Genomic DNA, 27,183 nt, shown 5'->3' on the forward strand with positions numbered 1-27,183 from the left:
AGATTTTTCTACCTTGTATTTATAGGTTAAATGGTGTAACTGGGACTTGGGTAACTTCCCAGTAACTCCACCAGCTGTTTGGGTACCAGCTAGAAAGGAGCAAGAGGGGCTTCCTTCTTCCACGAGAGTCTCACCAAGTTTACTGTGTCATTTGAGGTTTGTTGGGCAGATGGTGTTTTTGTATGACTTACTATTGGGTTTATTTTCCATAACGATTTGGGAAAGCTAATTATTTTTTCCTCCCAGTCCAGGAATGGTTGCTCATTCTTTCCTCTCACTGAGGCACTGGTTGGAAATAGGCAAAGATTTCACAACTTTTTGAAGCCAGCTGTGTTCCTTCCCTGCTGAGAGCCCTCCAGCACTCTCCTTATCTGCCTTAGAAGGAAAATGCAGCCTATGTTGACATGCTTCATTTCATTTCTCCCTCTGACTCCACATAACCTGGCACAGTCCAGGATCATTCTTGACTCTTACTAGAGGATTGTGTGTGATTGGGCTTAATCCCATGTCCCGCTGTCATCAGGAGCTGTCACCTCACTCTCCTGGCACCTCTCTCTGCAAACTGTCACTCTGTTTTCTCAGTGATGCTTGCATTTGCAAAGGAGCAGGGCTTCTAAATTCCCGACAGATTTTGCCACATCCTGCATAGGCTTTAGAAGCAGCTTCTAGGTCTAGTAGTGTCTGGGGAAAAAAGTGCCTGCAGCATCTAGCCAGAGTCTGTAGTCACAGTGATTCCAAACATGGAGTATTGCTCTGTAACCACACAGAGCACAGTTACTGCTCAGCAATTATCACAGCTCATTATGGTTTTGGTTTTTGCTGTTTCATGGTTGTCTTTCCTGTAATCTCTTAGCACCCGGGATCTGGCTTTTGGCTTTCTTCTCTAGAAAGATTCTCTGAGGGTTTTCTGTCTAACGGCCTGGCCACCTCCTGCCCACCCCAGACGGCTGAGGGACAGCGGGTGTCAGAGTGCACATGTAAGGCCAGTTTTACTGTATACGTATGGAAGGGAGGTCATTACAGTACCCAGTGTAGAGGCAAAAGCCTGGCTCTAAACCCAGGCGATTGCTAATGCTTGAAAATCATTCCCATACTGATCCTTCTGAGAGTTGTCCGCGGTGCTCAGCTTTAGGATTTCCCAGACTTGCCCACAAGTTAAACAGTTTTGGGTGTGTGTTTGCGTGTTGTGGGGCAGCTTGCTTCTTCCCATTGGCTACTGCAGCCTTTGGGCTTGTTTTTGACTTCTTCCTTTCTCCTGTGAGTGTGGTTTAGAAATGGACTGGCTAATCTGATGCTTTAATGATGGCCAAAATAGCCTTAGCCTCAGTGGTCAAACTACCTGATTTTATCCGCCTCATGGAGAGTCATTCCTCCCTTTTCCACTTGTTAGCAAACTGAGGTGTTTGCTGGATAAGCAAGGATAGACAGGAGCAGAAGCTGAAAGCTTGTGACACAATAATGAACTAAGTGCCTTCTTCAAGTCCCACAGTTGCTTGCCTTGGCTACAGAGAGAAAAAAACCCCTTGTTGCTCTGTGGTGACAAGCTGCTCTGGTGTCCTGGTGGGAATGCACCTGCAGCAGGGCCCCAGGGCCTGCACAGCTAATTGAGATGTTGGAAGCTGAAGCCTGGTCCAGCCTGGCCCAGCCCCGCTGCTGACTGTTTCACCTGGCAACTAACAGTCCTCTTCTTGTTGCAGTTTGGCCCTGGCCTTTTCAGAGGCATCTGGGCACAAGACAAATCATCTCTTTTATTTGTCCTAGGCACCCCTGCAGCTCCTGGTATGGCTGGCAGTATCTGAGACTCTCCCAATCCTCCATTGTGCATTGCTGTGAAGCTGAAAAGGGACTTGCTCCAGAAGCACAAGGAAGGAGCAGAAATGCATCACAGGTAATGGGGAGAGTCCGTGGCTACAGCTGTCATGGTTTCTTTCTGACTGATCCACACCCACTGTACGCTTCAGCAGGACACATGACTTCGTATTTTAGTTGGCCGCTTCTAGCTTATGGTTATATGATGGGAAGAGAGAAAAAATATAAACCGGTTCTCTGGTTTCAAAGTAAACAGACATTCTCCAGTGTCTTTGGGACTGGGCTGTGGGCTGAGCAAGTGTGCCCTGGGATGGTGGGAAAATATCTTGTGGGAAGACCCTCTGCGGTCCTGCAAACCTAAAGGAAAGTGGGATTAGACTCTCAGGTTGTTCCATGCCTGAGTAATGCCTCAGAAGAAAAGGAAAACTGGTCCCTGCAGAGTGTGAAATGTGGTGTTAACAACAGGACATTGTCTCTGTGCTGCTGTTACAAAAGGTTTAACTTGGAGACCTGTCAGCAATTAATTACAGTTGACTTTAAACACAGTCTTTTTATAGGTAAAGAACATTTTATTATCAAATCTGCACTTACCTTCACAGGCTTAGGAATTTTGAGTGTTTGAATTGGTTGCAGAGGCAATTAAGCACCTAAATCCCTTTAGAGATGAGATCATGTCAGTTCTTTCCATAACAAGAGCGTACAGTATTTATTTCTGCTTTTTATACAACTGCCATTTTTTTAAATTGTCTTTTGGCTCAGCTACCTAAAGCTTACCTCTCTTATTGCCACAGCCTTCTGACTGTGCCTTATAATTATAAGGCAGCTGGGAGGAATTCAGTCTAACACTGTCCTCCTTCAACGTGTTGTTACATCACCCATAGAAAGATCAGAGAGATAACCCTTTGTCCCAGGTAAATTAGAGCAAGTGGAACAGCATAAGCAAGCTGGAATTAGTTCTTCCCAGAAGCAATGTGAGGGTACGCTAGGGCGTGGGCTGGCTGACCTCAGAGCAGGCAGTGTGGAGCAGAGAGGAGGTGTCTCACTGCTCAAGTCCAGGCTTTGGAACAAAAAGGTCCCAGAAACAGACTGGTTGTACTTAAGACTGGTGGTCTCCTGAGACCATGTAGTGAGGTAGAAACAATGATAGTTCCAAAAGTCACACTGCTGTTTAACATGTCCTTTCCCACTCTGGTTTCTGGAGCTGCTGAGGAAGAGTGCTCGCTCTAAGACATCAGCATTTTTGCTTAGAATGATCTGTATTAAGTAATGGTTTGAAAGGCTCTGGAGACTATGCAAGGGATGGATGTGTGTGGAAAGCAATCTCAATGCTGTCTGAACACAAGAGACTCCTAGCATTTAAAAAATGGCCATCATTTTTGGGTATTCATGTTTGGGTTTATCCCCTTTGGTACAAAGTCCCCCTTTCTAATGGGAAATAACCTGCATGATGGAAACTGAGGGAGTTGAAGCACCTCGGTATTTCTGAGAGGCTCGGAAGGGGCATACGCAAAATGGATTCATGGCTCTGGAAAGTGTTGGCTGGAGAAGGGGCCACTGGATGGAGCTCTTGTCCTGTGGTTGGCCACCACTGGTTACCTGAGAGGCATTACCTGTACCGGTGAGGAATTCTGCTAGAAAACCAGTCTTTGAACAAGGTAAGGGGCTGGGATTCCAGTCCGATAGCGTGGTGGTGGTATGTGATAACGCGGTATTGCTTTTTGAGAAACCCATAGCTCCTGGTCAAGAAGGAAAAGTTCAAGCAGTGTGATTGTGAGCATTTGGGAGACCACGTTCATCAAGGTGGGCAAACAGGTATGGCCACCGCCAATCTAGGAGAAACCCAAATCTGAAAGGTGCCAAGTAAAGATTTGGCTTAAACTGGTGGCTCTGAGCTTTCAGAGCCAAACACTTTTGGTTCCAAATAAGCTGCTCACCTGAAAATCAACAGTTTTTCAGACCTAAGGGGTAATAAATCCAGAAGGAAAGTTACATGTATGTGCAGCTCATGTAGTTACTGACATCAAAACTGAAACGTTTCAGAGAAACATGATCCTGTTCTCCATGGAGATGTGTGGTTTAACTTCATTTCTGTTGTTGGCTGGGAGGAGCAAAATTGCAAAGTCTGAGTCTCAGAACTGCTGAGGCTGACACTGTTGGGAGCAGAGATTGCAGGGAGCGAGGGGTCAGACAAGATCATGTGGTTGTGTTTGGCTGTAGGTGATGGTTTGAAGCCGTGTCCTGAAGGAAAGTGCTTTTAGCAGAAAGATTTCCAAGTGGTGTTTGCCCTAGTTTTGTGACAAAGATGTTGGTCAAGAGGGGATTTTAATATGATTAGTGCTTTCAGGCACACAGTGTGAAATAGCTTAAAGGGTCCACCTTTTCTTCTTTCTGTAAGTGAAAAAGGGGAGGACACTTCTTCAAAACCTACTGAAGTTGTTTTTTTTTTTAAAAGACAAATTAAGTGTGTTGTTTGAATTGATTGTTGGGTTTCCTTGAACTGAAACAGGCCATTTTATGTCATTTTATCTGCCTTTTACCATGCATTTAAAATAGTGCCATTGCTAGTTGCCTGCCTGGTTAGGAGTTAAAAGGACAAGTGAAATAGTGCTTATGACATACTGTATATGTTTAAGACATGGAGTTCTTTCAGAGGAAGAAATTAGAATTGGAATGCTTCCAAAATCCAGTTTTAATAAATTGAGTGTGACTGCAAAAAGGGAAAATTCCTTTCTTTTCACTTCGTTGCTTTTCTCATAAAAAGAGTTTGGAGCTGTGTGTATGTGCCTACATATGTGCATGTGCACGTTGCCTCGCTGCTTTGGGCACAGGTTTGGGATACTGACTGGTGGGATCTCTGGATTGTAAAATCACCTGTCAGAATATCTTGCTTTAAGGACTGTGATTTGCCTCCTTTTTTAATTTTTGTTCACCAGTTTGGGATAATATTTGCAAATGACTTGTTTCCAAAGAAAATTAAGTGTTACTGCAGGAGCTTGAGGCTGGCTCAGGGTTACCTGACAGGCACCATTTCAGGTGTGGTAACGCATCCAGAACTCTGTTTCCTCTGCCTGCAAAAACTGTCAAGGATGTCACATGTGGCTGGTTTGCCCCCTGCCATTCAGGGGAGAGCTAACCCTGCCCTTCCAGCTCACAGTCCTGGCAGTCCTTGTTAAAGATTCCTGACTGACTATTCAAAGCCTTCCTTATTCATGTCTGTGCAAAGATTATTAGGACAATTATTAGGAGCTAGTGGTAGTCAGAGGGCTGAAAACATAGCTGAAAGTAAAAAGTGACGTGGTGCCGGGTGTCACTCTATTGAGGCTTTTTAGAGTGTGCTCCCAGCTGTTCTATCTGCTTGGTGCTGCTTGGACAGAACAAGGTGTAGTTCCCTGTTGTGTGCTGGTCATGGGCTGCACACTCGCCTCCCTGTCCCAGCAGGAACTGCCTCCAGAACAGCTTCCTGAGGCTTGCATTGCTGGCTTGGGGGACGAGATGCTACTGGTAGAGGGGTAGGGAATTGAAAGAGGATGTGGGTCACATTTTTTTCAAGTTCTTGGTGGCATATGCATATGGCATGATGCCTCTGGAAAAGTAAACAGCACTCCAGGTTTAGTCATGCCCCGTGCTCATTATAGTCCTACTGAGGGATTCCAGCAACTTGCCAAGTGCCAGTGCCTAGCACCGGATAGTCATCCCAGCCGTAGAGCCATCTGCCTCGTGGGTGGGAAGAGCCTCTGACAGCTGGTGGAGATGCTGGGTGGGAAGAGCTCGTGCACAGACAAATGGCATGCTAATCCCAAGTCAGAAAAGAGGCGTGATGCCAGCTGTGCGGGACAGGGATTTTTGCCTAGCAGGTGTCTGCAGACCTGCTGGCTCCCCAGAACAGGCATTCCTCTCCTTCTGCCAGTGCTGGCCTCGTGCTCCCAAATTAGTCAACGCTTGGGCAAAGCGTGAATAGAAATCACATAGCTGAGAATCTAACTGTGCCCTGCCTAGGTGTGTGTGAGGGTTGTTGGGAAGGTTAACATGGGGGTTTCTGCTGTGTAAGCTTCAGGAAAATTCTTCTGCCCAAATTTCTGCTTGCTTGCTGAGCTTTGACTGCAAGAAGAGTGAAGAGAGTGCATGAGAAAGCTCTCCAGGGAATGAGCAGCAGGATAGGCTTAGGAAGGACAGAGTGCTGTGCTGAAGCTTGATTTTTAGCAGCTGGTATCTTCTAATATGAAGTTGCAGCCCAAAAATGTAGAGACAGAATATAAAAATACAGCGGTGAAAGTGACTTTCCATGCTAATGGCTAATTTTGCTTTCTGTTTTTAACTCTGCCCAGAGTTAGCTTTGAATTTACTTACATGATGAAGACATCAGCACTGCCTGGTTTTAAGAATCAGGCTGGCATTTAAATGCAAGCTGAAGTCTATTTCTGTAAATGGGATGCAGAGCACTCTCACCAAACTGTTAGAATTTCCTGCTAATTGTGGTGTTTCATTTCTGGCCAACTGCATTCCAGAATGGCCTCTCTCTAATGTGCTATTTACTGACTCTATTTTAGTAGATGAACTCCCCAGCTTAGCTATAGGAAATTTCTCTTCCTTGCACAGTGCTCTAAAGCCCCTTTAAACCAGAAGGAAATCTATAGGTTCATGTGGTAATTTTGATTTATTAACTTGAGGTAGGTATAAACTCTTCCTGTTGGAATGTTGACAATGTTTGGCATTGAATGGAGATGCTGGCACATATTGTATAGGAGGTCTGAGATCTGTAATAAATACAAAGGCCAGAAATATTTAAGGCCTATTGCATCCCATCCTACCTTTAACACATCCTTTAGTACCATTTAATGGAAAATAACTTAAAGCAGATCTAGGAAAACAGCTTAAAGCGAATCTGTGGCACCCTGTTACTTGTGGAAAATGGAAATAAGGTTTTAAGACAACGGAGAGCGCCTTGGTGTTCCCTACAGGGTTGGATTCGTCAGCACACACTTCTCACAGAAACACCTGAACTGACTCAGACCTGGGTCCTGAGCTCGGGCTCAAGGCTGTGGTTGTGGTGCTGCACAGCAGAGTGGGGCAGTCCCCCGGACTGGGGGTAACTGGGAGGCCACACACCCGCCATTAGACACCCCAACCTGTCTCTGCTTTCATGTGTTACAGTCCCAGAGTCATGGTGGGAGCAGCCACCCAGACTCATTTGAGTTGGGAGGTACCTTAAAGCACATCTTGCTCCACCCCCTGCCGTGGGCAGGGACACCTTCCACTGTCCCAGGTTGCTGCAAGCCCCGTCCAGCCTGGCCCTGGACACTTCCAGGGATCCAGGGGCAGCCACAGCTCCTCTGGGCAACCTGTGCCAGGGCCTCCCCACCCTCACAGGGAACAGTTTCTTCATAATATCTCAACCTTCCCTGTGTCCATTTAAAGCCATTCCCTCTTGTCTCGTCATTCCTGTCCTGCCCTTGTAAAAACTGCTTTCTTGTTTGGAGAACGTGTCTCTTTGGAGTTGTTTTGGGAGTTTAGAGTGAAGCCTTCTAATGGGAGAGACAATGCAGCCAACAGATCCTTAGCACAGGAACTCAATTTCTGCCCTCATGTTTTTACCTCTTTCCAGCAGAGAAGGAAGTTCACCTTGTTTCCCTGCATTTATTGGTTTGAAGGACTGAATGTGGTCAGGGTAACTGTTAAGTGGAAAGCAAAGGTTTCCTAATGTGAAAAACAAGTCTTTCCAGGGCTTAGAATTCCGCATCTGTAGCCTGTGGTGGTGCAGATGTAGCTGGGAATACCAACAGCTGTGTTTTCAGATTCCTCAGCTTTTGTCGTCTTCCAGTGAGTCAGCATCTATTTCTGTGTAAAAAAATTGTAACATGGAACACCTTAAAAGCACTGATCCCTAACAATAAACAATTAAAAGGAAAAATTGAATCCTTCCTCCGGCAGAAAATCAGAGCCAAACTGTGCTTCCAAGGAAGAGCATTTTGTGATGTCCTTGATAACAGTAATAACAATAAAGGTCACGAGAGCTCTGCCATCCTGAGCCATGATGTTGCTTGCTTAGACAAGTGGCCCCTGCTGAGGCTCAGATCAGGTACGTCTGATAATGGGGATGGAACGTGTTTATTTTTGGAATGTGTCAAAGAACCTGTTTCTGGTCCTTGCTCTTCTATAACAGTCAGGTATTTATTTACATGGTCTGAAGCTCCAGGGCTTCTCCTCTAAAAAGGAGTTTATGTATCTGAACAGTTCGTACCTTTCCTTCTCCTTTGTGTGCTGATGGCGTAAGATCTTAGAACAGAAGATAGAAGGGGAATGGAATATTCCTTATCTAAGATTATAATGTTGCCAGAAAGTACGGTTTCACCCTTTGTTTCTTTGCAAGGAATTAAATTGTAAATATTGGTGGTGTAAAATCTAATTTTAGGAGCATATTCCATATTATAAAATATCATGATGATGCAGTGGACATAGAAATCTATCAAACTACAGGATCGAGAGTGCATTGTTTACTTTGTGTGCCAATCCATATTGAAGAAAACAAATCAGGAATCTCATGGATGGCCTTACCCTGTCAACCAAGTGTGCTTTGAAAAACTAAATGGGTGAATGTGTCTGTGCCTGGTTGTTTTGTATATTTGGGCCCTTCTGGTTTAAAATCTTAGCAGCTAATTTAAAAATTAATTGAGAGCACTGCATTTTCATTTGAAATACAGACAATATAAATATAGAAGGCAATGACCTATTCAAACAAGTCGAATTAAGTAGCAGCAGGAAATCTGATTATACTGGTGAAGTCGTATATTGCAAAACCTTCACTTCTCTTGCTGGACATGAGAACATGACTGATGATGTGTAAACTGGAAAGGGTCTTAAGAGAGAGACACCATAAATAGAGGCCAGACTTAAGCAGGGCCTTACAGAGTGAGGGAGAAAGACACTGGGTTACAAAGTCCAAGTTCAGGATCTTTCCTAGAGCCCTCAGGAAAGATTCTGGGACCCTTCTGTAAGCAGGGACTCGTGCAAGGATTGTGAAGGACAAGGTTTAGTTGCCAAGGGAGAGGGAATATGCTGTTTAGCAGTTGGTGGGGCTTTACCAGGAAAGGTTGGAAAACTGCAAAGTCTGGATACTTCTGTACTTTTGGGCACTTCTCCATGTAAAGCCAAAGACAGGTTGTTGTTTTAACACTTCAGGAATGCTTGGTCACAAAATAAATGTGGATGCTAAACATCACTTAAGCATTTTACCTGCCTGCCTGATATGGTAAGAAATGCCTGAATTGCTCTGCTTGCTTCCTGTTCTGGGGGACAGGAGGGAGCTCAGGCAGCAGCTGCCAAAACTGCAACACTTGGGGACTTAGCTGGAGGAATTTGGTTTTATGTTTTCCTGTACTACCTCGGGGGTCTTTGAACATGGTTTTCTTTATGACTCTGACAAGCTCTTTTGAATCCAAGTCCCCAAGGTTTTGGATCTCCCTTTTACAAAGGTTTTCAGTCCAAGGAATGTGGTGGGCACATTGAAGTTTTCCTTGGTGCAGTTGCCATGCAGTGTTTTTTCTGTTCTGACTGCTCCGATTTGCAAGTGCCATTACATGAGTGTCATGGATGAAGTTGTATGGGTTGCAGTGCATGGGATACATTCCCACTGCTTCCTGGTATTCACTAAAACCAGTGGACTCGAAATAAATAATGTTCAACTGCTCTAATTTTAGCATAAAATGGAGATAACTTGCTGGCCAGCATTATTGTTCCAAAGACCGTAACATTATCCAAGAAAGCAGCAGGACTCATAGGCACGTTCTGCTGGAGAGTTTTCACACAATATCCACCATAAACTGTTTTCTGTTGCTATGAAACAATCTGAGAAGATCAAATAGTGGATAAACATTGCATAACTCATCAAAGAGATCAAGTAAGGTGTAGAGATAAGGGATGGAAGTAATTGTGGCACTAGGAGAGACTTGGGGAGGGGTAGAGAGCTGAGGCTGGAAAACAGCATTGGAGCCGTGAAGGCAGGAAGGAACAGACATCCTGGCTAAAACACTGGTGAAAGTTCTTGTAGGAAGCTCCATGCCTGGTACTTTAGTCTGATCTCATGGTATCTTAGAGGGATTTCTTCTTCTTCCCATGCAAAGGAATCAGAAAATATTTCTACAAAAAAAAAAAAAAAGGGAAATATTTAAAAATTTGAATAATTTTTCTTACTTTGTTCCGTCTTGTTGCTTAGTTAGGAGCTTCTTCATCTTAAAAGAATGACTGCTCTCTTTGTAATGATGCTTTTTATAACATCAATGTTCCACCGTGTCAGAGCATCCAGGCTGACAACATGGAATTGTCTTTGCTTACCGAATCACCCCAGACTCGTGCTTCTTTCATGTGTTTATGCAGATTTATTAAGTCCATTCTTGTCATCCCTTAGCAGAAGAGATCAAACAGAAGATAAACCACTCATGCCTGCAGCAGCATTCCTGCGTTGGCCAACTGCCTATTCTTCTTCTTCCAGAGGCACATTACTCCATCCCACCCAGGAAAAGTGCTCTGGTAAAAGGTTTAGCTTTGCTCTGTGTTCTCAGGGTCAGCAAAGAGAGAATCTGGCAGGCTGGCAGAAGTGGGGGGATTTTCCAGTAAGCTGTTAAATGGTCATGGAGAATGTCTGACCACTCAAAGGGAAGGAGGATGGAGTAATGTCAACTCTTCGGTTGATGAGTAAGAAGCTTTGGCAGGTTTTTGAACCTGGTGTTTGTCTGAGTTAGCAAAGAATTCCAAGTGATTTCAAGAGAAATGGATTACCCCACTGATTTCACTGGGTGCCAACTCTGACTTGGAGATAATATTTACTAAATTGAGTTAAAAACTTCCCTGCTTTTCAATACAGGAAGGAGGAGAAAGATCCTGTTAAAAAGAACTGCAGAGACCATTTCAGAGCTCTTGTTTCTGGTGACCTTTCAATAATGCACAGCAGGACAGAAAGCAGCAGTGGGTCAAGTTCCTTGGCCTCAGAAAAATGAACCCTATTTTCTGAGGCTGGGCTACTTCAGTCTGTGACATTCATGGCACAAAACACTTTACAGGCTTCCGGTGGCAGTTCTACAAATGTGACAATGGGGTGTCAGCTCCGAGAGGAAGGAGCCTTTTTTATGTCTTTGCATCCCAGATAAATCCCCTTGTGTTTTGAGTTTTGGCATCTTCAGTTGATTACTCATGCAAAAGTGTGAAGGGGAAATACTACAGAGCTAATTATAATCACTTTTAATTAGATCCTGCAGCAACCCCTGCAAGAAATTTTAAGTGAGCGATGCACACACTCTGTGAGATTAGTGCTGCTTTACAACTAAATCCCAAAACTATGGAATCCTGGAATGGTTTGGGTTGGAAGGGACCTTAAAATTCATCTGGTTCCAAGCCCTTGCCATGGGCAGGGACACATGTCTCTGCAGCATGATGTATGGGCCCCAAACCATAAAGCACAAAGAAGTGTTGAAATACATGGACCTGTAAGTATTCTGCTGATACTTGGGAACTTGGTGAAGCAGCTAACAAAGCAGGAATTTTGGATGAAATTCCTGGTGACACAAGAGTGGGAACCGTTTCAAATATCCGCTCTGTGTCCTGAATGTGAAATCGTTCTTAGGAAACCCTTATATAAAAGGTCTCAAAAAGTTACCTGCTAAAACAGTGTGTCCATTCCATGCCTGGTGCAGCATTAGCAACAGGAGTGAGTGGTGTTATTCCTGTGAGGCAAGTGTTGGACAGGATGTATGGAGATATGGTTAGCTGTAAGTCTCCCATGTTTCTTCTTCCGCTGATTTCCTCTATCACAAAGGAAGTGATAAAAGAAATATTTTTGTGACTAAAGAACTGGATAATTTGTTGTTGTTAACAGGTGAATTCTTAAAATTAAAATGAGCCCTCATTTTGAAAGCCTTGAACTTGTAAATGGATCAATTGAGCCAAGTTTTCCAGGAAGTAAGCTTGGACCTTTAGGGCTGTGCTCAGCACTCCCTCTGAAATGGCTGAAACGCAGGGCTGCGAGTGCTCTCCCTCCACTTCAAGGGCTGTTGTGCTTGTCAGTTTTCAGGCTCGCTGAGAAGGAAGCTCTCCTGGCTTCTCATTTGTGGAGATCAAAACATGGAGAAGTTTAAGAAACTCAAGCAGGGTTCTGGGTGAGTCAGTGGTGCTTTCTGAAATTCAAGCCAGAGTCTTTAACCCTGGTGCCACTGGCAAATCAATCGAGAGGCAAGTTAATAACAGAAATAAATTAATTCCTTTCTTCTTTGGTTCTCAAAATGCCTTCTAAAAGGATTTTAGGATCTTTCTTTAGGAACCTCATTCTACAGACAGCAGCAAAACTGTTCTTGTTCTTTCCATTTATTTAAGTATTTTCCCCTCATTTCCTCACCAGTGTTCAATTTGGGGCTTCTCTTGGTTTAAGACAATCTAAGGAGAAGGCTCTGGAATGAGTTGCCTCCCCATACAGATTTAACCAGTCCTGTTCCACCAATAAGGAACCAGTACAAGTAAAAAAAATACCAGTATACTAACAAGGGGATCAGCGAGAGGCAGAAAGTAACAGTAAATAACTGCTAGATACAGAATTGCTACATCTCAGAACCCTGCGAGAGAGAGACCTGAAGTGTAGGACGAGTGGCGACAAGTCCTCTCGAGAGCTTTCCCCCAGTACTGGCCAAAGATCAGATGAGGGAAATACGTTCAGCAAGGGCACAGTACAAGTATTCAGACTTGTGCACAGGATCCATATAAACCACTAATTTTCTAACAAATGGATGGAATAGTGTATTTTAAAGAGGTTTTCAATGCTGCCTCAACAACTCCAACAGATAAGAAATTTATTTTGTTTTCTTTCTGAAACACTCTAAACAAACACATTTGGGACTGAACTGTGTCTTTTCCAAGATACTGTTCTGCTGCTTCTTGGTTTTAGTAGGGATTTAGAGGGCCATACAGACAAGTCGTGAAAGCTAGGGATCCCTGGCCTGACCAGGAATGTGACTTGTCAGCCTGTCATTCCTGTGGAAGAGATCCAAAACTGTCTGGTAGGATGTCCAGAGGCTTGGCAGGACAGGGTGGTGCAAACTGAGAGGGAATCTAATTAGCGCATGCAAGTGTCTGAAGGATGGATGTTAAGAGCATGGGACCAGGCTCCTCTTTCCAAAGAAGGCCTTGGATGAAGGAGTGCAGAATGGGACATGGAGCAAGGAGTTAAGTCTGGCATTGCTTGGTCTTAGAGTCCTGGTGATCAACTGCCCCCTCTGGAGTGTAGTGCTGCCGCAGCTCTGCGTCAACTCCCTGGCACCTGGCGTGTGCCCTGCTGAGCAGGGGCAGGTTTTGTATGTCCTGTGCTGGAAGCAGGCTCTCTGGAGAAGGAATTGTCTTAACCTTTGCATCTCCTTCTGGAACTTATCTTTAAGGGCACATCTGGAGTGTTCAGTGCCTCAATGTGACCCATTACTTGTTGGACAGCTGTGCTAGCTGTAGAAGCTAGAAGTGTACATTTTAACAGGCAGTTAAAAATAGCTTGATCTGTTATAAATCACCCTCCCCTACCTGGTATTAATTTCCATGGAGCCGAAGAATTTAAAATTCTCCTGGTTTCTGCAATGGCTGCACCCTGAATTCAGAATATTGCCCCTTCCAAACAGAGTTTTAATGACATCAACAGTAAGTTCTTTCCAATGTACTGAAACCCTTAAGCCTTAAAAGAGACATAACTGCTGGATATTCTGCTGTGTTCTTCTTCTGTGTCTTTTCATTCCTTTTCTTCTACCTTTTGCCTTGGAATTGAACAGGATTCAGTTCTTCATTAAGTGTTCTTGGACTAGGAGCAGTATTGCTTTGGTTTTGTTCCCAAATACAAGTTAATGTAAGGGGGTAGCAATCCAGCTTTCCAAAGGGAAAAAACCAACAAACCAGAATAACCTGGCGGCCTGGTTATCAGGGTGTGATTACCTGTTCACGTGTATCAGACTTGTATGTTCCCAGGTTACTTGGCAGTACTGACTTCATTTGGACCAGGTATGAAAACACTGCCATGTTTCTCTTTCCTAAACCAGTATGCATCAGAATACATCTTCCTGTGGACATTATCCTTGGATAACTCAGGGGGTGAAAACCAGGCTAAGTTTCCTGCACTGCACACTTAATGTGCTGGTCTGAATCTTATTTTTAGAATTTATTTCCATTTTCATTTCTATTACTTAGTACCATTCCTTAAATCAGTAATGTTTTAAAATGTTTTCAGACTTGTTTCCCAGAAGTCCTAGCTAAAAGGTAGCAGGAAAAAGTGAGTGTTGTGAAGAGTTAATTACAGAAGGAAAATCTTTTCTGAGGCTTAACTGGAGGCTAGTAATGAGTTTGCATTGCCTGGAGGTGCATTGGAATGAGAAGGAAATGGGAAAGGCACTGGGGTGGGGTTTAACTGGTTTTGTGTTTTCCATGCTGGAAGATGGCAGATGAGTAAGTCCATTCCTCTTTGTACCTGTACATCACAGGTGAGAGCATCTCCGCATGTGCCTGGTCCGCTTCCATCCTAAGCATTTGGGAGCAGAGGTTGTCTGTGAGCCTCTTTGTGCAGCTCAGCAGGCTGTGGGGCAAAGCAGGGTGCTGGCGAGTGCTGCGCGGGAGTAGCCAAACACTGCAGCCGGCACCGGCGTTACCACAGCTACGCCTGCCGCAGGACTTCAAAGGGAAAGGCAGAAACAGTGCTTCAGCCATACGTGACCTGAGCTGATTCATGCTGCGAGTTAATTCCTTTCCAGAGACCTGCGGTGTCTGAGATGGAGGGGAAAAGGGATTTCCTTGAGAACGGCTTTTGGGTTTGGTATTTTATCTCACAGGCTTGCCTTGAAAAAGGAGACAAGTGCTCTGTTTGCTTGTAACTGCTGAGTAAGGTATGTGATGGGTTTAGGTAGAACTGGAAGTAAGGTGTACTCTATGCTCCAAGAGAGTTGGCTGTGGAGAATTAATAAATTAGAAAATTTTACCCATCTTAGTGCCTGAGATATGGGCTTTGTGGAGGCATATCTTGCATTTTGAACGAGTAGTCAAGCCCTTGTTTTTGGGTTCAGAACCAGGATGAGAGCAAGTATAGGTGCAATGAAGAGTAACCCAAGTGACATAAGGGAGGAACACTGTGGAGTCCATTGCTGAACCACAGGTCTCTGATGTCTTCAGTGCTTCTGTACATCAAGAAAATGTACATCCTGGCTCCCAATGCCAGCTCTTTCTTTTTGATGGCAGATGTGATCTGGCCTTCATCTGGAACTGGATGCAGCTTTCCCTTCTCGTTATTGCTTCTGCTTGTTGGCAGCCTGGAGCTGAAACACGAGATCACGGTTGTGCCGTGTCCTCGCACGTCTGCACATGCTGCCCCGAGGCGGGGTCCCACGGCAGCAGTGTGGGGAGGGCACGCAGCAGGACATGGGGCCATGTTTCCAGGAAAAACACGAGGGGAGGGATGGGCTGAGGTGAGCGGGGTGAAGGGTCACAGAGTTTTTCCTGTTGATACGGGTCATGACCTGTATAAGACTCTTCTCAGGTGCAAGGTCTTTTGCACCAGTTCTGTTATTGTAACCAGGAGAGCTTTCCAGAGAATTTAGGAACTGGAGAGTCCTCAGAAAGTCAGAAAACTGTGGGGTTTTCACAGTCTTGTGCCTTGCAAGAAGTCTGAAAGGATCCAGATATCCAAAGATGGGCAGTTTGGCCCACTGACAGGCAGCCAACACGTATTACTTACAGTGTCACTGGGCAAAGGGCTCACCTTACACCTGTGGCATCTGCAGAGCAAATTGTAGCAGTGGGATGTAGCAGTTTGTCCTGGACCCCATGCCCTCTGCGCTGGCAGCAGAAAGGCTGGGTGTTCACAGGGTGGACCCCGCTTTGGGGCTCACCCCGATGGTTCAGGCATTGCTGCTCTTGCTTGGCTTTCAGTGGCTTTAACGGAGACGCTCCCACAGCCTGTCGGGCAAATGAAGCAAAATGTCACAGGGGGGAAACTATTTTGATCCCTTTCACTGGGGGGGCAGAGGGGCGGGAAGAAGTGGGTTATAGTAAATGTCATACAGGCCTGGAGTTGGAGTGTCCCTACAAGTGGGACAGTGTTTGCTGGGCTCTGCCTCTCTGAACTGGAGCAAATGTGGAAGGCGAGCTGCTGCGAGCCGCTGGTTCTCCTGCTCAAGGAACCCATGGGACAGCTGGATCTGTGGAGGGACTGGAGGTAGGTCTGGGCAGCCTGGTTTGGGATGGGACACTGAGAGGCAGAATCAATCAGGAAGGGTACAATGATCTCCAGTCTGAAATCATAGCTCTGCCTTTTCCCTCTGTGCCAGACTTGGTATTTCACAGAGTTTTTCCTGTTGATACGGGTCATGACCTGTATAAGACTCTTCTCAGGTGCAAGGTCTTTTGCACCAGTTCTGTTATTGTAACCAGGAAAGCTTTCCAGAGAATTTAGGAACTGGAGAGTCCTCAGTCAGAAAACTGTGGGGTTTTCACAGTCCTGTGCCTTGCAAGAAGTCTGAAAGGATCCAGATATCCAGTGGAAACCTGTCATTTTGCTGTGTGTTCCTGCTTGCTTAATTGCTGGTATGTTGATGATGACAGAGTGATTTCATGAAAATTAATTTTTTTTATCCCATGTGTGATCTGTCTAGCCTGTGCTAGCATATACAGTTACTTCTCAGATAACATCAGCCTTGTGGCTTGTTGTCAGTGGCAGGTGCTCTTGCAGAGCCAACTTTTGATCTGTTTAAATCATTTAGATAAGTGGTATAACATCTCCCTGGAACACTGGGATAGCAAGATAAACCACGTTCCGTGTTAGGAAGAGAACGGTTGTGTGTCTCTCTGTATCTCAGAAGCTGTTGAATGTTTTTCAGCATTAATCTGCAGCCATAACGACCCAAGTCTAACCTGCAGTTATTGATTGGGAGCAGAGCCAGCAAGTGCTGCAGAGTTGGAACTGATATTCTGAGAACTGTGGAAAACAAAGCCAAGGAGAGGAGCAGCAGAGGGAATTGGTTTGTGATAACTGTGTGTACAAGGAACAATAAGGGACAGAGGAAGGCAGGGGACGTGTCTAATGGGCTCTGCGTTTCTCAGAAAGACCTAGTTGGGAAGATGTGGCATAAATAAGTCTTTGAGTCGTTCCTTTTCCATACTGGAAAGCCTCCTAAACGTGTTGTCACAAACCATCTGCATGCTGAAGATGTGCAATTTGATAAGGTATGATAGACTGTGCTCTAAATGTGACAATAGTAAGGGGATGTCTGAACACAAGTATTTTCCTTCTCCCGTGGAAAATGTTTGCAGTGGAGCAGGGGAACCGAAGTACTGGGATATATTGCTTATGCCACAGTAAGGGAAAAGATGGGAACGACATCCTGGGGGAGAGCTTTGCAGAGTTGATCTGGATGCTACAGCTTTCCCCAAGAATCACAGGGCAGAGACCGCTTGTCCTCTGCAGGGGTTGCTGCCCGGCTCAGGGTCTTTTCCCTATCCCCAGCTGCATCTTCCACCTGCGCCCGACCTCCAGCACAGCCGTGAGGGCAGGGGTGGCCAGGGTCCACTCAGCAGACCCTGCCTTGGGACTTCCCTGAGGCCTGTGCTGGGAAAAAAGAGCGGCTGTGGGAGCGCTCGGAGCCGTGGCACAGGTGAGAGGGTGGGGAGCACAATGCTGGCTTGCTGCCAATGCCATTGCTTCTTGCCATTCTTCTTCCTTTTATTTTCTTTCCCCACCCCAAAGCATGGGAATGTAGTAATTGCATTTTGACCCAGTTTCCAGAATCACTGTAGCATAGACTTTGGCGGGGGGGGGCGGTCTGAGGGAACCACTTAGGAATGAAAACCAGCCATTAGCTAGTACCAGAGGGGCAGGAGCAGCAGCAGACTGTTACAAGTATGCACTAACAGCCTTGTAGAACAACGTTATCCTGCATGTTTTTATGGGGGGAAAAAAAAGTAATTGCATTTACATTTTTTTGATATTTGATCCCTGTACACAAAACCTTTTGAGCCTGAGTTCAGGTTGCCTTCAGCTGAAGCCCTCTAAGCATGGAGGCTTGGATCGAGTGCCTGGATTTTCAAAACTTGGCTGGAGGTTTCATGGCAGCCTTTCTTGTGGTTATTTCTGGTACCTCTGGCTGCCAATTGGAACGCAGGGCTGTAGATTTGTGGGGAAGTGGAAGGGGATGGGTGTGAGTGCATGTATGGAGTAGGAGCCCTTAATAGCAAGAGGCTTGGGTTAAGAGGGGGTTTTGAAATGCGCAGAGATTCACGGAGCAGATGCAAGTATGAAATCCAAACCAATTTCCTCATTCCGGCTATTAATATGAGATGGAGAAAAGGTCCTTTGAAGTGATTTCAAGCACCAATTAATATCCCTTGGAATCTCCCCATCAACTGAGTGAGGAGTCTTGATGTGAGAAGCTGGAATTTAACCTCACAAAGTAAGATAGGTGGGAAAGGAGAAAGAAAAGGCCAGAAGACGTTGTCTTGAGGGGTGGGAATACAGTGTCCCCCAGCTTCTGCTGCATTGGTGTCCTCACTGCCTCTGTCCCCATCATGGATCAGGGGTGGCACCTGGAATAGTTACACATTAGGTCTAGGAATATCACCAGTGCTTGAGCATGGATTATGCTGCCTCTGCTGCAGTGAAGAAACAAAGGATGTCAGTGCCCCAGGCTGCATTTCCCACCACAAACAAGGCTGTACATGAAGACAGCGTGCCCTGGAAAGCAGCTCTTGCCTGCTCCACTGCAGATAACAGCTTGGTAAGAGAATGCTCTGGCCTCAGAGGATGAGCTGGTAGGTGCCTTGAGGATGTCCCCTCCCTTGGTGAGGATGGATGGGGGCTTTGAGATGGGACCATGAGTGTGGGGGAAAACATAGCCAAAAGTTCAAGGCTTTGAGAAATGGAGATAGTCCTCATGTGTTTGTATTAATCAAATGATATGTGAGATTCTCCAAAGGCAATATTTTATTCTGGAGTTGTTCAAGCATAAAATGAAAGCCTGCCCTTTGACAGCACTCATATTTTGTTAAAATGCTCCACCAGAACATGCTGTCCCAAATATCTGTCAATACTCCATCATGCCTGAGCCCTAAAGCACACAGAGCGGGATGTTGTCTCAGGACAGTCATCTCCTGTTGCTACACAAATGTTGAGGTGAGGCCTGAGTTTATTGGTTTTTAAGGCAGAAGATATTGTTTCTGCACATTTTTATTTCATACAGTGCCTTAATTTCTGTTAGTCTTAAGCTGATATGCCTTGGATTTATTTTGCTTGCTGGAAGGCTGGAGAAGCTGAGGCCAGACAGACATTTCATCTCTTCTATGTGACAGCTTGGTCCTCATGGCTGTTCTTGCAGGTCAGTGCTCCTGAGGTTCCACTGCCCGCCCTTCCCAGTGCTTCCAGAGCACCAGGCACTCCCTGGTCTTGAACTTCTGCTCACCAAATTGCCTCCTTCCTGTGGAGAGGAGCTTGGATGTGGGTTGTTGGCTGCAGCCTTCGCTAGGGACTTCTGCTGGAGGTAACCATGAGAGGTATTTAAATAGGTGGTTTCAGCAGCAGGTCTTGTGGGCAGGTTTCTCCTCTGAACTTCCTGGTACTGCCTCACATAAAATGCACAGCTTAGCGATTGCTGAATGTGGGGAGCAACTCTCAGTATCATGGAATCACAGAGTGGTTTGGGTTGGAAGGGTCCTTAAAAGTCATCTCATTCTAACCCCCTGCCATGGGCAGGGACACCTTCCACTAGACCAGGTTGCTGGATATCTGACAGGGCTGGACAGGGAAGGTTTTCATACCTACAGGTATCTATCCAAAGGTTTTCCAGTGGAGTGTGTGGCTTCTGGAAGGCTTCAGCTCAAGTCGCTTCTCCCTTTCTTTGGGATTTCTCCTAGAGATCTGGGGCTACGTGCTGGGGGTATTTCTCATCTGCCTGCGCTTGCAGGAGCTGCTGCAGAAGGCTGCAGAGTTGGAAAGAACATTGAAAGAGCAGCCAGCTCTCAAGGGTGCTTTTGCCTTATTTCTTTGGCCTTGTTTTGGCTTGGACAACACATTTCTCCAGTTTTACTTTCACTCCGATTTTTTTTTTTTTCCTAGAATGCTTTGCTCTTCACACTGCCCTGAAGTGGCAAAGCCCTTTTGGAGTTACACATGCTCCAGGGAACTGTTGTTTGCTCTAAACTAGACTGTTTCTTCTGGAATTACCTAACAAATAACTTAAAAGTCATTAAGTCCTCAAAGGTTTATTTATAGAGTGCAAATTTCTGGCTAAATGTGACCTGCCAATGTTTGGTTTTCAATGTTTTGTTTAGGAAATGTTGATATAAAAGATGAGAGACAGAACAAGAGATGTGAAAATCCAAAGCAGTGAATGATGCTGCTGTTTAATTATTTGAAAAGAAAAGAAAACATTTCTGATGACCCAGGATAGACAATGGGATAATAAACTGAAACCCTAGGCAAAGGAAGAAAAAAACCCCAAAACAACAAACCAAGCCAACCTTTGGTGTGTGGCATCACAAATGGTGTCTTCCTTAGAAATTATCTGGAGTTCAGAAATGAAAGGACAGAAGAGAAAATATGATGTGGAGTTAGTGTATTGTTAAGTACCAGGCACTCCTGGGTAGCCTTTTTCTCCATATCAAAAGAGGGCCTGCAGAGAGAAGATCAGGCAACACTTGAGAAGTTAACCAGTGGAAACACATTTTTCACTGGGAATAGAGTCTGTATTATCACAATAGGAAAATGGTTAAAGGCAAAGAGCTGAGATGAACTGAGAAAAAGAAGCAGCATTGAGATGAATATCTGTTATTTAAATTGGCAAAGTGAGGGGAAAATAGTGTTCCAAGAACAATAACCTAAATGGCACTGTAAATCAATCAATGATAGGTTGTCTGGAGCCGAGCAATATAGATGTCCATGGATTTACTCTGTAGTTTCCTATGGTGGTAGTTTTATAGCTTTTTTCCAAAGTATCCATTGTAAGACATCATCTGAGAAGGCTGCTCAGGTGTGTATATGGTTGGATTAGGCAGAGAAGTCGGTGATTTACCTGTGTTACTGATGGTGTATAGATTTCCTGCGGTTGGCATTTGGCACATCCAAAGCCCTGTGGAGGTGTCCCAGATGGTATTTTTTAGCATCAGGAAAAGATGTAGTCTTGAATTAAGAGGATCACAGTGACCTGCCATTCAAGTTACTCTTTCCTTCAAGATATTGGATGCTCAAGACCAGATGCTCTCAGAGTTGTAGAGGCAAGGATTCAATTTTAGAGAAGCAGGCAGGAAGCAGTGTACATCAGGGAAAGCATCTCTAACCCTGATGCCTGTCTGCTTGTGCGAAGTTATCTTCAACCAGAGGGTAAGAAGGCTGGCTGGGGGCTGCTGTGTTTTGACAGTAAAAATCCAAGTTTTTGTCTGTACTAGTCATGTTGTTGGACTTGGCTTTCCACTGAGAGTGGGTGAGATTCCTCCATGTCCTTCCAGTCAGTGATAAAATATTAGAAGCCTTCCTGAGCTGGTGCACAGGAGGTGAGGAGGGTTTTGATAGGGGTGGTGGTTGTTGCTCTGTAAGGATTCAGTGCTCAGAAGAATTGGTCTGGACCACACTACAGGTGCTCTACAAAAGGGCTGAACAGCTTGTTGGCCTATCCTTCTGAGCTTTCTTGGTGGCTTTTTTTTTTGGCCCAGGATGCCAATAGCTGAGGAATGAGGAAGAGAAAGAAACTCATCAAAATGACAGCTGGGGGGAAACTGGGAAAAGAAGAAATCCTCCTGATGTAAATACTGCTCGTCCCATTTGCAGCCCACCCATATCACCCCTGTCAGGTCTGTACCCCATCTTTATGTGGATACAATGAGCCTTATGCTCAAGGGGCTTGACTTCAGCCTTGGATTTCCCTCCTACCCTGAGAAATGAAAGGATCTCTGTTGCTTCTGACTTGCTTTCTCTCTGAACTCGCTCTGAAGCAGAGAGCAGGTGATGTGTTTGAGAGCACAGAAGTGCTTCAGTGAGCTGGGCTGCTTCCGTAGCCCTCTCCTTCCAGAGAAGGGGAGTATTTGTTGTCCCAGTGGCCCAACAGTTGGAGGCGGTGGAAGTGTGTGTTTCAGCATCCTACAGTCTGGTGGGTATTGTGGGTGTAGGAACAAACACAATTTCTTTCTTTTAGCAAAGCCCTGCGTTTTTGGCTCTGACCAAAGGCTGGTTTGGCCTCGTTCCCTGCAGCATGGAGCAGGACACAACTTGAGGCATATGAAATCTGCTCTCTCCGCTGCTCCCTGGGGCTGGGGCATCGAGCCGGCCACACACTCCAGCAGCTGACCCCCTCGGGGGGCTGCGCCTGGGGCTGGCTGCGGATCTGGGGGCGCTGGGGGGATGGGGGACGGGAAGCAGGGGTGCTTCCCAGCAGAGGGCCCCCAAGCAGCGCTGCCGGCTCCCGGCCTGCGCTCTCTGGGCCTCAAGCAGCTCTGGGGCTCCTGGCAGAGAGGGATGCGCGAGGTGTGGCAGTTTGGTGTGCTCTTGGAGGAGTTGCTCTTGCTGGAAAGATAAGGAGTGTTTTTGCAAGGAGATGTAAGCACTTTAGAGAATGCAGTCCTGGAAGTTGGTAGGAGACTGGCAAGTCTTGCTCACAGGTCTCTGCAAAGCCCAAACCTGTGTTGCTTCCCAGAGGACTGGAACACAACTTGTGTTTTCTAAGCTCTTGAGGTGAGCACGCCGTGCTTTCAGTAGCTAGCGGAAGTATTGGAAGGTACCAGAAGCAATTGCCCCAGCTGATGAAATCCCCATGGCTCTTCTCCTTGTGCCCTGAATGAACTGCTGTGACCTGAGTGGCTCTCCAAGTGCTCCAGGATGGCTCATTGCTCTCAAGCAGACATGGTGCATTATTCATGAGAAGCACATCAAGCGCTTCACAAAAACCCCCTTAACCCTCCAGTGTTCTGCTCTGTCTTACCGAAGCTGAATGTTTTTCAGCACCTCCTGTTTCTGCCTCTTCCAAAAGAGTGAGCCAGGGCAGGGGAAGTCAGTGGGAATTTGGCAGTTTTTCTTCCAAGGGCCCTGCAGTGGTTTCACAGGGAGTGGGCAGGCAGGGCTGAGCAGGTACTCTTATAGAGCCAGCACCCCACTGCATGTTGTTTTCATTGCTAGCTGAGGCAGGACTGTTAGAAAAGGCAGGACCTACTAATCAAGTTTCCAAAGGCCATGGGTTTGCTCACCTTAGACCTTTACTAATCAGCTATCAGGGAGTGCTTGCTGGGATGCCATGTTCTGTCTAGATTTAGTGGATGGAAAGGACAGACAAGTCCTGATTCTTGGTGACTCGAATACAAATCTGAGAGCTACAGAGTTGCTTTTTGTGGTTCCCTTGGAAATCAGTCCTATTGTACTAATTCAGCTGTAATACTAAGGAATGCAGTGCAGGAATTTGTTGAGTTCAGCAGCTAAAACGGCTGCAATACCCATGTCTGTGTAAAACAGACCAAAAAACCCCTGACACCTCAAGGTCACAAAGAATAGCTGTGATCAAAGATTCAGTCCTGAGAACGCGCGTGAAGGATTCTGTTGGTGTAAAAAGGATTTGCTGTGTGCACAGGTGTGTTCAGGGTGAGCTGCTTTTGTCATGATGACTTGGCACTGACGTTTGTCACCCCAGGAAAAGATACCGAAAGCCTCTCTGATAAGTACAGCTGTGGTTTCTCTGCATCTAAATCCTTCCATTGAAATCTTTTTATCCTCTGAAACTTCCTGACTTAGGCTGAATTACTTCTGACTTAATCCAACGCAAATATTTTATCACTGGGTAGTCTGCACAAACCCCTGGAAGTGCAGGAGCTGCCAGTTTCCATCTCATTCAGCATTGCCTCTGACTGACAATGCTGTGGTCAGCATGAGCGGCTTCCGAGGAATCTACCAGAAGTGCTGCAAGATATATTTATGGAATAACCTGCCCACAGGGAAAGTTTTACCCTACCAGTTCCACCGAGCATGCGCACGTATGCGTTCTCTAATCTTTACCATCAGAACTTTGCCTGTTCTCATTATCCATACACATGTCAGACACTATCACTGACAGTGATACCTGGAGCGACCTTGCTGAGTGAGGAAGGTGCGTGTGCACTGGGTGAGAAGGCAGACCAGTAATTCTTGTATAGCAGCAGGCCTTTTGGTGAAGGTGATATCCTGTCCTGTGCCCTGTTGAGGCATTGCCTTGGCTGGGATGTGGGTGAAGGCCGTTGGCACAGCGTTTCCTCGCCAAAGCTTTGTGAGCAGGGCTGAAGCCAGTGGGCTTGAAAGGCAGGTTCAAACAGCCAAAGTCTTCCCGAGTCCAGCTGCTTCTCTGTGGCCTGTGCGGTGAGGGGAAAGGTAGCAGGCTGTCATCCTGAGTGACGAGCTCCTCTCCGGTTATTAAATCAAGCAGAGAAAGTAGTGGAAATGGCTGGGGAGGTTTGGAAGGGAATGTGCGAGCCAAGGTGTGTAAGCAATGCCGAAAGGTACATATATACATGTGTCAGACAAGTCGGCTCTAGCCAGCGGGTTTTATTTTGCCAGTCACAATGACAGATGGGATTATTAGTGCACTTCACTTTGGTGTTTTTCTGCACAGAGAGTGTACTCATTTTCAAACTTGGTCAAGACAACTGCCCTGGCTCTTGATTTAAGGACTTCTGGAAATGTCTCTGGTAGCGTTTTAGGTGATTAAACGCAGCGATGTTATTTAAAGACTGACTTGGAATCAAGCGTCCTGATGACAAAACATTTTTTTTAGCCAGCAAATTCAATGCACAGGTTTAAAATGACAGTATTTGAAGTTACAGTGAATTGTGAGGAACTGGAATTGGTACAGGAGTTATTTAGGTTCGTTACTGAAATAGCGAGCTAAGAGCCGGCTGCTGAGAAGAGTCCGTGAGGTGCTTTCATTGAGGGATCACAATGCTTGGGGCGATCCCAAAACTCCTATGAGTAATCTAAGTGGCAAAAAGCAACAGCAATTTTCTCAAGTAGCTAATGTGTCTTCTCCTCAGGAGCTCCGTAGTTTATTTAAAAATAAAGTGAAGTGAAGGTATAGACTCACTGGCACACCATTAGGGATTTAAGGCATGGAGAGAGCAGTGCTTGCTTTGGAGCCTTTGGAAGAGGGAAGATGTTCAGTTATTTGGGTTAGGACTCAAGTATACAAAGCTTCTCAACTGATGTGGTGCTCTGCTTTTGTTAACACAGGGACTGTCATTAATTGAAATGAAATATAGTTCTAAGCGATGCGAGTGAGCGCTGTGCCCATTGGAAACTCACTGGCTGTTGAAAAACAGGATTTTAAAATACTGGATTTATTAAAGGGAACAGAGGAGCCCAAGTCCTGACCCATTCATGTGCAAACTGTGGCTCTGAGATCTTTCAGGGAAACACTAAACAGCATGAGGGGACAGGGACTTAAAGCCAATTGTCTATTCTCAGTGTCTGGGGACAGCACAGGGGTGGCAGCAGCAGAAAGGAGAGGAGGAGTTTGGCAGGGAGATCCTGCAGCGCTCTCGCTCCGCTCTGCAAGTGCTCTGGTTTCTGTTGCTGCTGCCTTTTTTGCCTGGCCAATGGATTGCATATTATTCCCTAGGACAGGGTTTGGATGGGTGACAAAAGTGGAGCTTGGTAGCTGAGGAGCAGCTGAAGGGGCAGTTGCTGTGTGGTAATCATAAACCTTGCTGAAGAAGGGGAGTTTTCCCCCTGTGGAGCTACAATAGCCTCCTTTGTTCCCCTGAGAGTCCGTGTACTTCCCATGATGGATTGCTGTTCTGCCGTGTTCCTTGTGAGCCGTTTGCAGAGCTCCGTGGTTCAAAAATATTTTACGGATCTCGTCACCTTGGCCTGGACAGTCAAGCTGAGCGCAGGAGCTACAGCTGACTGAACAAGATGTGGGATATTGGCACTGCTTCTCTTGTCCAACATCACTCTGGAGGGAACCTTCACAAGGGCGATTAGTGGCCACAGAAGTGTGTGTGCAGGAGAGAGAGAGGAGGAACTAGGACTAGGCTGGCAAGCAGGGTGAACCTTGCCATGCTCGAAGCTAAGGAGAAGCAACATGTAAGGTACCATTTCCTCGGAAAATTATAATGAACTGGCTAAATGATGATTTCGATATTTTTCCTGGGGTGGTTGTTGTTGTTGGATTTTTAATGTTTTTTGAAGTTTTTGTTTGGTTGGGTTCTGTTTGGTTGGATTTTTTTCTGTGCTATGTGCTTTTGGCCCAGAAGCGCCCTGGGTCGTGCGTTTCCAGTGGCAGGGAACCTGCCGTGGGACTGGGACAGGCTCCCAGCAGCCGTGCGCAGCCCGCGGCAGTATCCCGGCGGTGCCATCCGCCCCGGTCCGAGGGAACGCATCCCCCCTCGTCGAGGGGATGGCATCTCCCGGCCTGAGGCACAGGGTGGCCACGGCCAGGGCCACTCGCAGCCGGCGGGGGTGGGTCCCGCGGCCACCCCTGCCCTCCAGCTTCGGCCGTGGAAATGCGCACCTGCCCCGTCGGGGCTCGGAGCTCGGGGCGGGGAACCGCAGCCCCGGCCCTCAGACTCCTCCTCCGGGCTCCCCGCCCCGGGCCCCGTGACGCCGAGCGGCGGCCGGGGATGGGATGGGACGGGACGGGCCGGGATGGGAGCGGGTGAGGGGACGGCCGAGCCCGCCGGCGGCTTTAAATGCGGGCCGGGCCGGCGCCGCCAGCACAGCCGCGCCGTTCGCTCGGGCTGCCGCGGGTGCTCACCCACACGGACACGGACACGGAGGGGCAGGTGTAGGGCCGCCGCCATGCCCCGCTGAGCCCGCCAGCAGCCCGTCCGCAGCGCCCGCCCGCCGCCCCGGCTGCCCCGCAGCCCCCGCCCGCCGCCAAGCTGGAGGAACGCCGCAAGCCCGAGCCCCGGAGGTGAGTGAGCTGGAGCGGGGGTGGAAACGCCGGGGTACGTTTCTCCTTCCTCGGTGTCTTTTTCGGTGCCCAGCTCTGCCGGAGCCAACTTTAAAAACGCTTTTTGGTTTTTGCGAACTTTTTTTACCGTTTCATTTCATCTTCAATGAGTTGTTAGCAGCCGCTGAATAGCAGCCTCGTCTTTCCCAGGTTTCCAGTTTTCCACCTGGTATATGGTCGTTTGGAGTGTTTTTTTAATCCAAGACCAGCTCTTTGGTGTTTGTTTGCCTTTTCTGTGCTTCCTGCGAAGCGCTGCCATTCAGAGCTAGAGCACACGGGGAAACGAGGATTTAACCATCTTTAGGCTTGCTCCTTTTCGTTTACCATGTTAGTTATTAATGGATTTTTCTTTTGTTCGGAGCTCATCCCTTTAGCACTCCCGTTCAGGAGGAGCGCGTGGGTGTGCAGGGAGCTCCCACGACGTGGAAAA

At 46.6% G+C, this 27,183-nt stretch overlaps 1 protein-coding gene across 3 annotated transcripts in view; it reads left to right on the forward strand.

The window, feature by feature from the left end:
- SLC4A4 (solute carrier family 4 member 4) overlaps positions 1-27,183 on the forward strand; it is a 153,502-nt gene that overhangs the window by 8,737 nt on the left and 117,582 nt on the right. For 2 of the 3 annotated variants that reach the window (XM_048302817.1, XM_048302818.1), the window contains exon 2: positions 1,762-1,888. In XM_048302817.1, the coding sequence (XP_048158774.1) occupies positions 1,878-1,888 (11 nt within the window). In that variant the 5' untranslated portion in view covers positions 1,762-1,877. Of the gene's footprint in view, positions 1-1,761; positions 1,889-26,650; positions 26,715-27,183 lie in introns of those variants that run through there. The other variant, XM_048302820.1, reaches the window with a different exon arrangement.

This window comes from Corvus hawaiiensis, chromosome 5 (genome assembly GCF_020740725.1).
Source record: "Corvus hawaiiensis isolate bCorHaw1 chromosome 5, bCorHaw1.pri.cur, whole genome shotgun sequence".
Lineage (NCBI taxonomy): Eukaryota > Metazoa > Chordata > Aves > Passeriformes > Corvidae > Corvus > Corvus hawaiiensis.